At 34.8% G+C, this 16,185-nt stretch overlaps 2 protein-coding genes and 1 non-coding gene across 3 annotated transcripts; all 3 read left to right on the top strand.

Annotated features, from left to right (window-relative positions):
- Window positions 1–5,056: 5,056 nt before the first annotated feature.
- On the top strand, window positions 5,057–6,097 carry MOS (MOS proto-oncogene, serine/threonine kinase). Its single transcript, XM_032222269.1, has one exon. It carries the CDS (start codon window positions 5,057–5,059, stop codon window positions 6,095–6,097), a length of 1,041 nt encoding a protein of 346 aa, XP_032078160.1.
- A 5,424-nt stretch (window positions 6,098–11,521) lies between these two features.
- On the top strand, window positions 11,522–13,975 carry RPS20 (ribosomal protein S20). The gene is made up of 4 exons (XM_032223395.1): window positions 11,522–11,662; window positions 13,121–13,220; window positions 13,572–13,645; window positions 13,748–13,975. The coding sequence occupies exons 1-4, from the start codon at window positions 11,660–11,662 to the stop codon at window positions 13,928–13,930; spliced, it is 360 nt and encodes a 119-aa protein (XP_032079286.1). The 5' UTR covers window positions 11,522–11,659; the 3' UTR covers window positions 13,931–13,975.
- Window positions 13,442–13,506, top strand: LOC116512837. Its single transcript, XR_004255940.1, has one exon. It is a non-coding gene; the product is annotated as a small nucleolar RNA U54 (small nucleolar RNA).
- Window positions 13,976–16,185: the final 2,210 nt, after the last annotated feature.

The raw sequence follows: 16,185 nt of genomic DNA, 5'->3' as shown, positions 1-16,185 counted from the left end.
ACCTGATGGGATGAGTAGATGTAATTGGGGAGAGAACTTCTTTCAAATAACCTGACTCCTTGCCATATAGGGTTTTGAAGGTTATAACTAGTGCCTTAAATTATATCCAGAATCAAACTGGCAACTAATGCAGCTTATGGAACTGAACGGTAAGATATGCATACATGTGCTTGGGTCACATATAATGGCCCCTACTGCTGAATTGGACATCAGCTGAAGCTTCCGGACACTTCAAGAACATTCCCATGGTATGAATGACTGAGTTAAGTCTTTCAATCCATATCTCAGTATATGGAATATTTCCTTATCCCAGCATGAACTCCTATATTCTCAGCCTTTAGTCTATTGAACATAATAGAGAAAATAGAAATGTTGAGTGAAGTCGGTAAACAAGTAATAATTGGATTTTTGTTTCCATTTATAAGGTAAAAATCTAATGTGATTCTTTCCTATCCTAGCAATTTAAGGAAATTATTTTAAATGTATTGTTCAAAATTGTTCTTTAGCTACATTCATACCAAATAAAAGATAAGATTGCCCTCTTGTGTAGACAAACTGTATTAAACATTTTGTTAACCTTAAATCACAGCAGGAAGGCAGTACCAGAATTCTAAAGTAAAATTTTCAGGTCAGATATTTGTGATCATTATCCAATTCTAAATTCAGCAACTTGCCACTTTATGTGAGTAGAATTTAATTTGGTACTTTTCTACTTAACATTTGTAATCATATTATAATAGGAAATGGCAGTTCTTTAAAAAGCCGTCCCTGTTGTTTGAAGTCATCATTGCTTTTCATCATAATGTAATATTAATTCTAAAGGTTCAATAAAATTTAAATGACAGATTAGTTAATATAAGATTCAGAAAACACCTTGCAACCCAATTCTATCTCCAGTTCAGAAACTTAGTACAACAACTTGTAGCTATTCATTACTACTATTTGTATGTATGATATACATCCACTACTACTTGTAGCTTCCATTCCTACAAGAGGACTAGAATTTACTATTTCTAAGTTTCTACTTCAGCATCATAACCTATTGCAGCCTCAAAAGCTTTAGAAAAAGAGTAGCTATTAAAGTATAAGTATAAGGCAGCATAAGAACTCTAAATATATGGCACAAAAATTATTTCTTTAGTTCAAACAGAGTTTACAAAGGCCAAGTAAGCTTCTCTATATAGGTAATTCCTTGGCTTTGATGATCTATCAGAGTAATTTCTTCAACCAGACCACTGATGATTAAAAACAACAAGGCTTCAGGTGACAAATATAATCAGAAAGAGGAACCAATTCTGCAAAAGCTTACAGTCCTTTATAATAAACATTGATTTGACTTGTTTTTGAAGCCAATTTGAAGTAGCTGACTTAAAGTTAAGCAAATCTGAATCATACATTCCACAGTAGAAGCGCTAAAGCTCCAAGGGCTGAATTTTTGCAGGAAATTCAAAGGTAAGATTTAAGAATATTTGATAATATTTGATATCATTTAAATGACTCAAATATCTATTGATAGATTCCCTTTACCCGAGACTGGATCAGCCAAATATGTTGTAGAGCACTTTCAAACACACAACAATGATCCTCCAAAGACAGATCAACTATGTCTAATGCAGACATGGCTTCTAAATTTATTTTGCCTAAGAAAGATTCAGTTCATTACCTACAATACACCCAATCTCTACACCCAAATATAAAGTCAGAAAGCTAACTGTTATGGACATAACTGGGCTTTTTCCCTTCTCATTTTGGTCTGCTCATTTTGAGAATCATTAGCAACATAGTCAACCTCCAAATCCTTAGTTGACTTTTAGTGTTAATGGTATCCCATTAATTGGCTCAACTCCAAAGACCCAATAGATCCTTTGAAAATCTTGGGAATAAACCTTCAGGTTTAGTCAATGATCCTGCAAATGTTTGGATCTCTGCTTGTACAGAAGAGCATTGAAATTTAATTACCTATTTTTGTGATCTTCATAAATTAAACCTTAATTCATGTTAGAGTGGTTATGAGAGGGAGCACTGTCATCAAATACCTTAGGACAATAGTCCATAACTCTCAATCCTGGAAAGCCCATTCTTATGTACATAAACTACATCAGAAGATTCTTCTGTATCAGAAGAGTTTACTCCTGCAGGCATTAAAGTGTCTAAGGTCAAACTCTTGAACAGGGCAAGATCTTGTATGTGACACAGGTTGACTATTTGTTAAACCTCCCAATGAGGTTCTATAAACTAATTTTTTAAAGTCAATACTTGCTGCATTAATCTCTAATGAAGGTGTCAGATTTGAAATAGGTATGCCCAAAACTGAACATGGGGCTTGGAGGGAAGTTCTGCGTTATGGTTAAAAGTTTTGTTTCTCTCAGTGAAACTAGCACCTCTCACTTTAATGGATGACAATGCTTCTCCATTGGCTTGTAGAAAATAAATTACCCAACATTGGTCTATGTAAAGAATAGCTGATCAAGCCAAAATGAACATATATAAAAGCTGGAAAATGCAGAATTACAATCCAAAATCAGCTTCCTAAGATAACTGCAAAATGTTTATCATCATGAACATCATATCATCATCAGCTTCCTAAGATAACTGCAAAATGTTTATCATCATGAACACCTGGAAATCTGTGAATTGCATGAGCACAATTGAGCAAAAGGAAAGAATTCTTTAGTTAGGAATAGCATCATACCTTCTGCCTTTTTCTATACATGGAAGATTATGTACATTCTGAAGAAATAGAAACAGGTAATAAAGTGTTCGGTGCATATCCATTATGCCCTATTGAAGCATTGGAAGGAGACAGGGGAGGGAGAAATTCTTCAAGGAAAAATGTGTGTTTGTTTTTAAAAGATATTGAAATTCTCCTGAGATGGAGAATTAAACATGTTTGGTTTTTGTAGAACCTTTATTCCCTCTATTGTTATTTTTAATTATACATTGAAAAAGTTACATAGCATCACAAATGCTATCACATAACCACTAGTGATTCCACTATGAAACTAATAGCATTTTTTTCTTCTTTGTTTTTGCAAGACACAGAACATTGGTTTAAATTCAATGAATGCAAAATAACATAAAAGCCACAGATTCTCTACTGGAATCAATAGTAAACTAATCTACAACCAGAAACTAGGAAAGTATAATTATTTTATTATTACTATGAAGTATAACTATTGTACAAAGGAAAGAAAAAAGGATTAATATAATTCTATATTAACTAAGTAGCTCTTTTAAGGAAAGGAAATTGGTTACAGACTTGTTGGAACAAAGGATTCAATTTGATATGCTGTTAAACATAACCTATTCAAACTACCATTGAACATTTCATGGCCAATCCCCCTATGGAATATAATTAGGGTTAGGAAGTCAAGTTATCTGTATTTGACTCTATCCAGCCCAGGTTAAGAAGACCAAAACATAATTTCTTTGAAGTAATAGCTATTTAGTTTACTGCAGAAGTAAGTTTTTCAAATAACCTACTGGTATTCTCCCATTGTATCATAGAGTTTTCACTCTTGTTTATTTTGATAGCCACCCATCAACAATCCTTGAGGGCTGACATAAGAAGATCCTTTATAACAAAAGATTGTCCCCATGAAGAGATAGACTATCAGAAATTATTGTTGCTGAATAGATAGCATACTTATTGAAATTTGAACTTATATAAGTATCTACTTGGAGATAAGGATCCAAACACTACAAGGCAAGTAGCAGAATTCTACAGCATACTGAATATGAAAATCCCTTAAGGGATTAAATGTAGCTAAGATTTTTTTTTTAATGGGATTTTTTTTTGTTATATCACAGAACTACCTATTTAGCACCTATTTGTCACCTGAATAAAGAATTTGATAAAATAGCTTAAAATAAGTAGGTCTTAAACATTCTAGTATTTCAAATTTTAAAGTTTAATAATTTGTTCTATATTATTTTAAACAGTTAAAAACACTATCAAGTTATGGGAGTTTTTATAACCAATTTGAGCTTCTCTTTTTTATGACTCCTAACAGCATATATTTTTATGCATCCTCATGTGTTCTTACCTGGATTTTACAATTTTACTTGTAAAACATGTATTATATCAGTCAGTGACTACTATTGATTCTTAAAATTGCCCCTCTGAGGCTCAGTACAGTAATTTACAATTCAGCAGCTATTGAAAGGCCAATCAAGGAAAGAAGTAACCCTTTGATCTCTGCTGTTCTGATCTCAGCAAGATTCCCGCTGAAGTAATTTACCTCTGAAAGAAAACTGTTATTAGTGCCAGCGGTTACCACTTTGGTTTATAAAAGGGAGTTGTTAATGAAGTGATTGTAACAAGTGAAAATTCCTTTTATTAATTTCACCCTTAGTACTTGTTTAAAAAACATACCTAAAATTCCCAGAATTATAGTATATAAACAATCTGTTTTGTAAAATTGCAGCTAATACTTCGTTAATTAGTTATGTAACTCCATAAAATTATTACTTCCAGGAGACTTTTTGCTTTTAACTGCTGCTCAAGAATGCAAAAAGTTGATTTCTTTTTCACAAGAATGAAATACCTGCAGATGTTTACCTGCTATACAGTTTAAAATAAGGAAAATTCTGACAGAGAATTATGTCGAGCACCATGTAATGGAGTGAGCTCCCATTCCTGCCTCAGCTCCTGTCCACCTAGTGGTTGAAAAGCATGCAAATGCAAGTAGATTAATAGGTACCACTTTGGTGGGAAGACCTTCCGTATACCTTTGGCTGGTCACATGTCCATGGAAAATCTCTTTGGACAACACTGGCTGTCTTGAAGAAGAAACAAAAATGACCAAAGTCCGCCCTGGAGTCTGACATAACCAGGCAGGGAAACCTTTAATTTACCTATAATCTGAAACTGATTGGCGTTTATATCTGATAATAGCTTTTATGGAAAATATAGTAACTTGGTATACTATATTGTACTATAAAAGTATATAGTACAAAAGAACAGAAGAGTATTGAATTTGCATTTACTTTCTATTTTATAAACATTTTCCCTCTTTGTTAATCTAGTTTTGCCTAATTTTTTCCTTAGATAATAATGCCATCCCCTCTTCCTCTTAATCGTCTTCTCCATCTGGAATTCTCTCCATCTGTGAATGCACGTCCCTGCAGTAGCCCTTTGGTCTGTCCTGCCAAAGGAGAAAAGTTCTTTGGGGTGGGAAGCACATCTAGGATTCGTCGGCTACCCCCCCACTTAGCTTGGTGTTCAATTGACTGGGATCAGTTATGTCTTCTGCATCTCCTGGGCTCTGGTGGGTTTGGTTCTGTTTACAAGGCAACTTACCATGGAGCTACAGTGGCTGTAAAACAAGTGAAGAGATGCAGTAAGAACCATTTGGCATCACGGCAAAGCTTCTGGGCAGAACTAAATGTAGCACGTCTTGACCATATCAATGTGGTACACATAGTAGCTGCTAGCACATGTACCCCTACTAGTCAGGATAGTTTGGGTACCATAATTATGGAATATGCAGGTAATTGCACTCTACATCATGTTATCTATGGGACTGATTATTTAACAGGAAATAACGATGGCCTTAAATGTGACCATGGGTTTTTGAGTACAGCTCAGGCTGTCATTTACTCCTGTGATATTGTGGCAGGGTTAATATTTCTCCATTCTCAGTTAATTGTGCATCTGGATTTAAAACCTGCTAACATATTCATAACAGACCATAATATTTGTAAGATTGGAGACTTTGGATGCTCCCAAAAGCTAGAAGATAGTGAATCTTCAGGACTATATCTTTGTCATCAAGGGGGAACATACACACATCGTGCTCCTGAACTTCTTAAAGGTGAGAAAATCACACCCAAGGCAGATATCTATTCTTTTGCTATTACTCTGTGGCAAATGGTAACCCAGCAAGAGCCTTATCTGGGTGAACGCCAGTATATACTTTACTCTGTGGTAGCATGTAATCTGCGCCCCTCTCTAAATGCAGCTGTGTTTAAAGGTTCAGCTATTGGCCAACAACTTGAGACAGTAATTGAAAGCTGTTGGAGAGCTGATGTAGCCGAGCGTCCTAGTGCAGAATGTCTCCTTCACGATCTTCATTGCTTGCCTGTAGTAGTGTAAACAGATTTTGTCTTATTTTTTGCTACTTGTTCTAGCTAAAGTGTATGTTATTGATCTTAACTTTGATGCTTTCAAGAAATATATATATATATTCTAGACATGAAGTTATTTAAAAGAGTGACAAGTTTTTTCTGCTTGTTAGGATTCACAGTATTCAGTTTCTCAATTATTTATTTATTTTTGAAAGATGCATTCATCTCTTAACACCACAATAAAACAAAGAATCCAAAAATTTGTGCTGTGAACCTTTGGACAAATTATGATGTGCTATTCTCCCTGCCCATTAAACATTAATACCAATAAAATGTTGACTATTTTTGAATTACTGCAATTCAAATTATGTAAAGAATATATATGTAACTTTAAACATGGTAGTGTATTAATTGAAAAGCATAAATAAGAAAGATATTTAACTAGAGTTTTTGTATATATTTTCTGAAACACTTTTTTCAATAAGAAAATAACTTCAGGTGTTCATTCATTTCTACCATGTAAATTGAGAAGGAAGCTATTGTAGAAATTCCTAGTTCACCTATGTTATTTCTCTTCCTTCGATGCCATCTTCCATATAATAAATGCAAACATTTGTTATTATAGTTAAATTATTGGTCTCATTAATTAATCAAGTGTATATTATTTTACTGATCTTTTAAAAGAAGTTACTTCCTATGCTTTCTGCCAAAATAAATTGTAAAGTTTCTAAAAAATATTTGTCAAGCGTACAAAAGTTACAAAAGGTTTTGTTCATTTGAAAAGAAAATCTGCAATTCTAAAGATACTTAAAAGGCAGCATACTTATTGTAGCTTATTTCAAAGAACAAATTCTAATCTAATCCTATGTATACTTGTTCAGTATTCACTGAAATTAGTAGAAACTACTTTTAATAAAAAAATAAATTTATACTGAGAGTCTGTATTATTTTGTAAAAATGTTAAAAATAAAACAGGAGAGTTTGGTTTGTGATGCATATCTATACAAAGCTGTGGTGCCAGTGGCAAGCAGAGCCTATCTGTGGGCACGTGCTCTATCGCCAGCTGTTCCGCTGGTTTCCAGTCCACATGGGCACTGGCTAGCTGGTCTTCGCTGGTGTTTTTTGGGACATTTTCAGGCTGTTTTCGGGCCATTTTCAGGCTGTTTTCCAGGCCATATTTGGCCTGAAAACAGCCCAAAAAGACACCCTGAAAATAGTCCGAAAAATGACTAAAAAGCAGGTATGCACATGCTGGGCAGTTGGTCTTTGGGTTTGCGACATTCTGGCACACGCACATGCATGCACATTCTGATTTGGGCACTAAGTGACGAAAAGGTTCACCATCACTGCTATAGTACATCAACATCTAATGTTATAGATTGTGTTTTTACAAAATTGATAGAATTGAATAGTTACAATTTCAGTTGTTACATTAAGAACAGTCTTTACAATAGTATGGCTTTATGAAATCTGTATTTAAGAGATTTTAAATAGCTGCTACAGTTTAATCACTAAATAGTGGTTTAAAATCAGGGAACAGCTGACACTCCTGAATTTTTGCTGACAATTTTCCACTTCAGTATCTACTGAAAAAAGTACTACTCCCCTTCCATATGTAAAATTGTCCTATGATTAATTTTAGAAAAATAAAATATTGGATAACTTGCTATGCAGGATGTTCTATAAATACATGAAAATACAGGTTTTTGAGTACTGAAAGAAGACTTCCACCTTAACTGATTTTTTCCCACCTTATAGTGTGATTATCCCTTAGCTGACATCTACTTGCATCTGTAAATAAATACATAAATAGCACAAAGAAAAATATTGCTGTATCTGATTGTTATCCAGGTAGGTAGATCAGGCCAGGAAATTCCATAGGAAGGTTAGAAAATGACTATTTAAAAAAAATTGGAAGTTTGACTATGCTGTTCCTCTTCATCTTCATTCTTCAATGAGAGAGCAGCTGCCTGAGCAGCTTCCACGTGTTATTTTGACTTAGGCAATGTATTCTGTATAGATTATCAAGATAATCTTCCTTACACTCTCTTTATAATTATTTCCACACCTAAATGGAATGACTAGATGTTATGTCTCCAAAAGCTTCTATGTTCTCTAATAGAACACTACATGAACATTTTAATACCATACTATGCTCTTGTTGACATAATTCGCAATTAAATCCCCATTTTATTACAGTTTATCCACAACTCAGTGTTTCTCATCATTTCACTAATTTTCTATTATTTCCACTGCATCTTTGCTCTTATGTAAACTCTACAATAGAATTCTTCCACCTCAGCTCAGTAACTGAAAAGAAAAGACATTCAGCTATATTTCATGTTACTTCAGTAAATTTAGTTGCTAAGCATACACTGTATTATAAGGTAAGTCTTTAAACCTAGGTCAACTTTTGTTGATTTCACAGACACATCCATAAAATTTTCTTGGCAACACTGTGGAACTGATTTGCCATTGCCACCTTTTGGAAAATGTCATTGTACAGGCTAGGAAAACATCATGTTCTCCTATATTCCTATGATATTTTACAACATGTTTTCATTTAGGTAAATAATATTAATTTCTTGCTAGTTGCCTAAGGTTGTTGAAACACCAAACCTTTTTTTTAATGTTGTCTTGCAAAAGCAATCTGTTTCTATTTTCGGTTATAGACTTTTTGTTTATATTATTCCTTGAACAAGTATTCTACTCTGTTTCTCCCTGTCGTGTCATTTCACTTCTACACTGAGATAGCACTATTGTACTTTTTCACATGCTGTGCTTAAAGTCAAATGTTCAATTTCTTATAGTTCACATGGTTGTATTATAGTTAACATGGAATTCACATTTTTTTTTCTTTGAACCCTAGGAAAGAAATATTTGCTGCTACCTACTCTCAACCTTGTAAGTAGGAGGCAAGCATCTTCATCACTAGGCCACCAAATTATATGACAAAATTGCTTGCAAAAATAGTGATTTAGTTCAGAGATTGTATATCTCTTTTTTGTTGTCATTAGCCATCTAGTGGCTTATTGGAGCAATCCATTTCCGACAAATTTAAGTTTACAATGTTGAACTGTTGGTTATCAATTTTGCTTCAGTATTACCTATGACATTATGAAAACAAAAGTTTTCCATCAACTGAAATTGAGAAGCCTTTGACAAAGTTGAAGCTAACTATACATTTAAGGAGAAATTGTTAATATCCAAAAGAATCGTAAGATTTTGTTTTTGTTATGGAGCCATTATGTCATCACCATAGATTTATAAAAGTTAATGAAAATATACTGTTTTTCAATTGGTAAAGTGAATAAAAATCAAATATAAAATAATTGCAGATCTGATTCAACTTATGAAATAATTTTTAGATAAAGTGGTACTCAACAAATTTCATACTCATTTTTTTTTTATGCAAAATTTTTGTCCCAGTACTCATTGTTTATTTGGTATTTAATGCACAAGCTAGAACCTATACTATACCTAAACTATACTATTCCTTATGGAAAAAAATTATTGATAGTTACCAGTTTTGGTACTCATCGCATCTCCTGGAACTAAATAATGATGAGTACCAAGGTATCACTCTAATTAAGTTTAAAATTATTTTGTAACTGTAACTGTCCTTGAAGAATCTGAAACACTTAATATAAATATTACTTAATAGTAATAGTAATATACTGATATTTTAGCATTGTTAAAATTTAAATGCAACTTTTCCAATACAATGCATTCGAAACTGCTTGGACTACCAGTATATTTCACAAAATTTCCAGGCAGCATGTCTCCCACCAACTAGGATTGCTGAGACTTTTACTAATTTAGTAATGTAGTAATTTAAACCAAGTGTAATAAGGCTGAATTCAATTATTTGAATTACATAGAATAAAAATAACCAGTTATTTAGAGAGATGTCTACCCAGCTCCTTTGTAATAATAAACCAACAAAATACCAAATTCCTTACCTGCTTGATTTTAAGAGTTAAAAAACCCTTCTTAGCCTAAGTGTATTTCTGGTGTGTCTATGTAACGTCTAATCGGTGTTTCTTAACATCAGTCAAGTTTAAGATGAATGGACTCCAACTTCCAGGATTGAAGTCTTGTGGGTTGAAGTCCACACATCTTTAAACTTGATTGAGATTGAGAAACACTGAGGTACTTGACACAATTACTCGAATAGAATAGAATTCTTTATTGGCAAAGTGTGATTGGACACATAAGGAATTTGTCTTTGGTGTATATGCTTTCAGTGTACATAAGGAGAATAAAATATATTCATCAAGGTGGATTCAGAAGAAAATCTGCTTTACTACCACCACTTACAATACTAGATAACACAGTATCAACAGTAGAGTCCTTCAAGTTTCTAGATTCTATCATATCTCAAGACTTAAAATGGACACCTAACATCAAAAACATAAAAAAGCACAATGAAGAATGTTCTTTCTGCATCAACTCAGAAAGCTAAAACTGCCCAAAGAGCTGCTGATTCAATTCTACAGAGGAATTACTGAGTCTGTCATCTGCACCTCCATAACTGTCTGGTTTGGCTCTGCAAACAAACAAGACAAACACAGACTTCAATAGATTAGAACTGCAGAAAAAAACAATTGCTACCAACCTGCCTTCCATTGAGGACCTGTATACTCAAAAAGTCAAAAAGAGGGCTGTGAAAATATCTACACAGGCAGACCCCTCACATCCTGGACAAAAAATTGTTTCAATTTCTGTCCGCAAAACAACGCTATAGGGCACTGCACACCAGAACAACTAGACACAAGAAGTTTTTTCCAGAATGCCACCACTCTGCTTAACAACTAATTCTCACAACACTGTCAAATAATTTACTAAGACTACTACTATTATTTCTCTTTTCCTTACTAGTAGCTATATCTTCCAACTTATGACTACCAACTTATGACTATAACCATGTTGCTTGTATCTTTCAATTATTGTTTTTGTTTCCTAATACGAGTTGATAGCTTGACAGTCATAACCTTGACTGTCACTAAGTGTTGTATCTTTTTATTCTTGATGAATGTATTTCAGTCTCCTAATGTGCACTGAGAGCATGTGCACCAAAGACAAATTCCTTATGTTCCTAACGGCTAATATTAAACATAGCCTATTTGGACGCAATAGGGGTCATTTTACTCTCCTCCAAAGTAATTCTAAAAAGTAACAGGGGAGAACGCCACCTTCTCCAGAGAGACCACACCCACACACACCCACACACACACACACACACACACCCAGAGAGACCGACCACACACACACACTCCCCTCCACCCACTCCACTCCACTCCACTCTTTCCTGGCACCAATAGGAGCGCCCGCGCTCTCTACGCCTGCAGATCTTCCACTACCCATTACGTTTCTGGGCGTAACAGTATCAGTTCCGGGACAAAGGACAAGAGGCGGGGAATGGTTCTCCCTCAGACTATATAAAGGCCGCCTCTTGAACGAGTGCTTCCTTTAGGTGGTTGTCTGTGCTGCGGCTCGTTCTTTTGTTTCCTGACTCACCGCTGTTCCCCGGGCCTCTGGTACCCACTTCGGCCGGGATTAAGTCGGTCAGGAAGGCTTCGCGGCAACTATGGTGAGAGGAGGAAGGGGGGAGGCCCGCGCCGAGGGTTGGGGAGGGGGGAGGATGTACGAGCGGCGCGAAGACTCTTAGGCCGCCTGCCTGCCCGCCAGCACCTGCGTTGTGCTGTCTGGCGGCGCGCGCCTTTTTCTCTGGCTGCTCAAAGGCGCTTCCTGACTCAATAGAAACTGGAACAAGACGAGCCTGTTCGTTGGAGAGGGGAAAGGGCGAAGTCTTGTGTTCGCTTTCCATGCGTGTCTTTTGTGGTCCAACTTTTTCGACACTGGGCTTGAAGTCCCGCGCAGGTCGGAAAGGTCCCTGCAGATGGTCCAGTGCAGGGTTCCCAAACTTAGCAACTTTAAGACTTGTGGACTTCAATTCCCAGAATTCTCCAGCCAGCATAGTTTCCTTACATAGAGTTGAAGTCCACAAGTCTTAAAGTTGTCAAGTTTGAAGACCTCTAGTCCAGAAAGATGCGTGGGAATGGGCTACCTAAATACTTAATCGTATGGGGATCACTAAGCGGAGAAAGGAGGACAGGGTATGAAGGAGACCTAGATCTCAACCTCTTTTCATTGGATGTTATTTCAAGTTTCCTGGATGTGTTCCGATTTCTCAGAAGACTTAAAATGTACCCCGAATTGGACATGGTACTAAAACTAGAATTCTACCGAGCTAGGTATTTCCTATGTCTCTCTCCTGTTCAGATATAATAAGTAATGCTGTATTTCTACATTTGCAACACGAAAACCAGGAAGTTTTCAAAGACTGGGAAAAACTAATTTTTCTTTAGTATGAAGACTGATAATTAGAACCTGAGGAAAATCGTATCACTTCATTATAATGCTGTCAGATTATTGCTCCTTAATTTAAAAGTTTAAAGGTTATTTTTGTATTTGAGAATATAGAATCTTGTTATAAGTTAATAGATGGATTTCAATCCACTTCATAATTCTGGCTAAAATTATAGTTTAAAAAGTAATTAAGTGCATTATGCAGCCAATGATAGTTCACATTGCTTAATTAGTTAAAATTGCATAATTTTGATTGTGCCTGATTAAAACAGTCCCACAGTTATGATTTCCTCTTACTAGAAGCAAACTGAACATCCTTCAGTGAATTAGGGCAACCTGTTCTCCAAGGAATGCACAGACTGCTGAATAATCTGGAAAAAGTTTTATGCAGACATCAAAAGAGCACAGGAAAATATTTATTAAGATGTCAATTCTCTTATTGTGTGAAGCAGCATTACCACTTCTCAACCAATCACGGAAAGCTGATAAAATATTACTCTCTTTGAAAGCTTTTTCTAGCTTTCTTTGGTAATAAGATCTGCATATTCTACAGTTCCTAATTGTGAGCAAACCAAGAATTGAAGTTTCTTGCACAATTTTTTGGGAGGGTGGGATCCAGAAGTAGTTTGCTGTTGCTAATAGCTGAGTTGCTAATTTTCATTTTGGCGGTTTGTTATAGGCATTTAAAGATACTGGAAAGGCCCCTGTGGAACAAGAAGTAGCAATCCATCGTATCAGAATTACTTTGACAAGTCGCAATGTGAAGTCTCTTGAAAAGGGTATGTCACAAAACAGAACACACATTTTTATATTAGTTTACATGGTATTATCCAAGCTTGTGTGTTCTTACAAAGACATAGGGGTATCAGAATATTTTTTATTGATTCATATATTTTGTATTATTGAATCCTATATAAAGCAGCATAAATGTGCTTGGGCTATTTTTATTGATATAGAAATAAAATGATGTACATTGGTTATATTAGTATTACTATATAGTTGGCAATGAGGACAAAGGCTTAATTGAATTACTATGATAAATTTATACGCTATTCTGAGCCAACATCCCAAACAATGCTAAAATCATCTGTATGTAAAGTTTAGTTAAAATTCTTGCTTTTTTTTTTCAGTTTGTGCAGATCTCATCAGAGGTGCTAAAGAAAAAAATCTAAAAGTGAAAGGGCCTGTTCGCATGCCTACTAAGGTATCTAATTTGTGGAAAGTTTATTATTGTCTTATATATCAAATATTAAATTGTATTAGAAATAGTTTGGTTATTGAATACATCTTTTTGCTTACATTTTAGACCCTGCGAATCACTACGAGAAAAACACCATGTGGTGAAGGTTCCAAAACTTGGGATCGTTTCCAAATGCGCATACATAAGCGCCTCATTGATTTACACAGTCCTTCAGAGATTGTCAAACAGATAACTTCTATCAGCATTGAGCCTGGGGTGGAAGTTGAAGTTACTATTGCCGATGCTTAACTGATTGTTACATGTATCAATAAAAGCTGTTAAGTTTTTATCATTGCTGGTTGTGGTAGTGACTATCATGAAGTTTTGAGAAGTCTACAAGTTTTAAGAAAGGAACGTGGTGATCAAGATTCAATACAGAATTCTCTTGTTTATAAATTTGTAATGATTTGTGTAATTGAATAGACTAAATATAACACACACAAGGATAAAAAAAAATAGTTCCTCTCCATAATCTGATTCTTGTGTGTTTAATTCTTCAGTCCTGAAATAATTTCTATGATGGACAGTTTTAATTCTAAAAAGGGCACTAGATCAGTTGTGCATTGTAATCTAAACCCATTTTTCATTTTTAAACTATCCTGAGAGTCCAGCTGTTTGAGCATTTTTTCTGAAGTCTCCAGAGTACAAGTTCAGTATGTACTTTAGCAATAGCAATAGCAGTTAAACTTATATACCGCTTCATAGGGCTTTCAGCCCTCTCTAAGCGGTTTACAGAGTCAGCATATTGCCCCCAACAATCCAGGTCCTCATTTTACCCACCTTGGAAGGATGGAAGGCTGAGTCAACCCTGAGCCGGTGAGATTTGAACAGTCGAACTGCAGTCAGCTAAAGTAACCTGCAGTGCTGCATTTAACCACTGTGCCACCTCGGCTCTTGATCATGGATGTTGCAACAGTTGTGTGAAAAAGTCATAAAGTCACTTTTTCCACTTTTAAGTCAGGCATTTTTTGACTTGCAACTAATAACAGCTGAAAATTACAACAGACTGAAAAAGTGACTTGTGATTTTTTCACCCGTTGCAGCATCCCTATGATTACATGATCAAAATTTGGGCATTTAGCAACTGGCATGTATCACAATTGCAATGTCCTAAAATGGAGCAAAAAGGTCATAAAATGGGGAAAGCTCACTTAACTTTCTTGCTCAGCAGCAAATTTTGGACTCAATTGTAAGTTGAAGACTAGCTGCAAATGATTTGGAGTTAAATAATAGAGTCATTTATTATACCTTGCAAAGTGTATTTGAACAGAAAGTGATGTTTCCCTTCAAATAATAGACAAGTCAGTACTGCATAAATCTTCATAAGCAGGTTCATTACAAATAAAAATACACATTTTGGTGGGTAAACATTTCTCAAAAAGGAATACAATTTATAAGGACATCACAATTGATTTCAATAGCAACATTCTGAAATGGACTTGTCATGGGTATATCTCCTACGCTGTTACAGAATTGTGTAGATTGAGTATTTAGGAAAACCTTGGCAATGATGAATGGGTAAAGCACAAGCATTTTTTTAAATTTAAGCTTGCAATAGCTTAATGGCAGCTGATTATAGAAACAGCTTAGAAGTAAGCAACAATGGAGGTTGAACTAAAATTTGCTTATTCTATTGGACATTTGAAATTGTCAAAATTTACAGGATTGGTAGCTTCAGTAATATTTGTTAATCATTACTCATTAAATATGAAAAATATTTTTGCCTAATGATTTTAGGGCATTGATTCATTTTTTTTATTCCTTTGTTAATGCCCTCTAGTGGATTATTGCAGCCACTGTAATTTTAAAAAGAGGAAACCAGATTGTTCTAACTAACTGGCTGTTTTGTATTTGAACTTTTGTCAGGAACCTTTCTAGATGTTAACAGCTGACAATGTTGATCTCATTCAGTGCTCATTTGCAGCATAAGCTATATTGTATTCAATACACTATTGTATATTTATAGAAAGGCAATACACTGGCATGTAAATTCATATGCAAAATATTTTTATAACCATGTAATTTAATAGGGAAAATTGCATATTTCCTTGCAATATGAGTGGATTTGACCTCATATTCTCATAATAGTAATGAGTGTTTTTGCCAAGTAGAGACTCCTAAAAATCTGGTAAATTTCTATTGTTCTGGCAGTACAAAGTAATTTGCACAGTAGATGTTATATTAAGGCGTGTTAAAACGTAAATGTATGCTAGTGTAGATTATCAGATTTTTCTAATGTCTGATCACCAGAAAAGGTTGAAATTCTATAGGTGTATATAAAGAATATGACTCATTGAATTTTAATACATTTCACACAGTACAAAGCTCTAATTCAATAGTACTGTCTTGGCTGAAAGAGCTTGCTATACTCCCACAATATGCAAAGCCACAGTTTAAATAATACAATTATTTAATAAGCTTTAGAATTCAGATGAAGAATGTGTCATGATTTATAAACATAGTGGGTGGGTTTATACAATAATCTAAAATCCATTTTGGCTTCT

This window comes from Thamnophis elegans, chromosome 8 (genome assembly GCF_009769535.1).
Source record: "Thamnophis elegans isolate rThaEle1 chromosome 8, rThaEle1.pri, whole genome shotgun sequence".
NCBI classification, from domain to species: Eukaryota; Metazoa; Chordata; class Lepidosauria; order Squamata; family Colubridae; genus Thamnophis; species Thamnophis elegans.
This window is presented reverse-complemented; position numbering and strand designations above follow the sequence as displayed.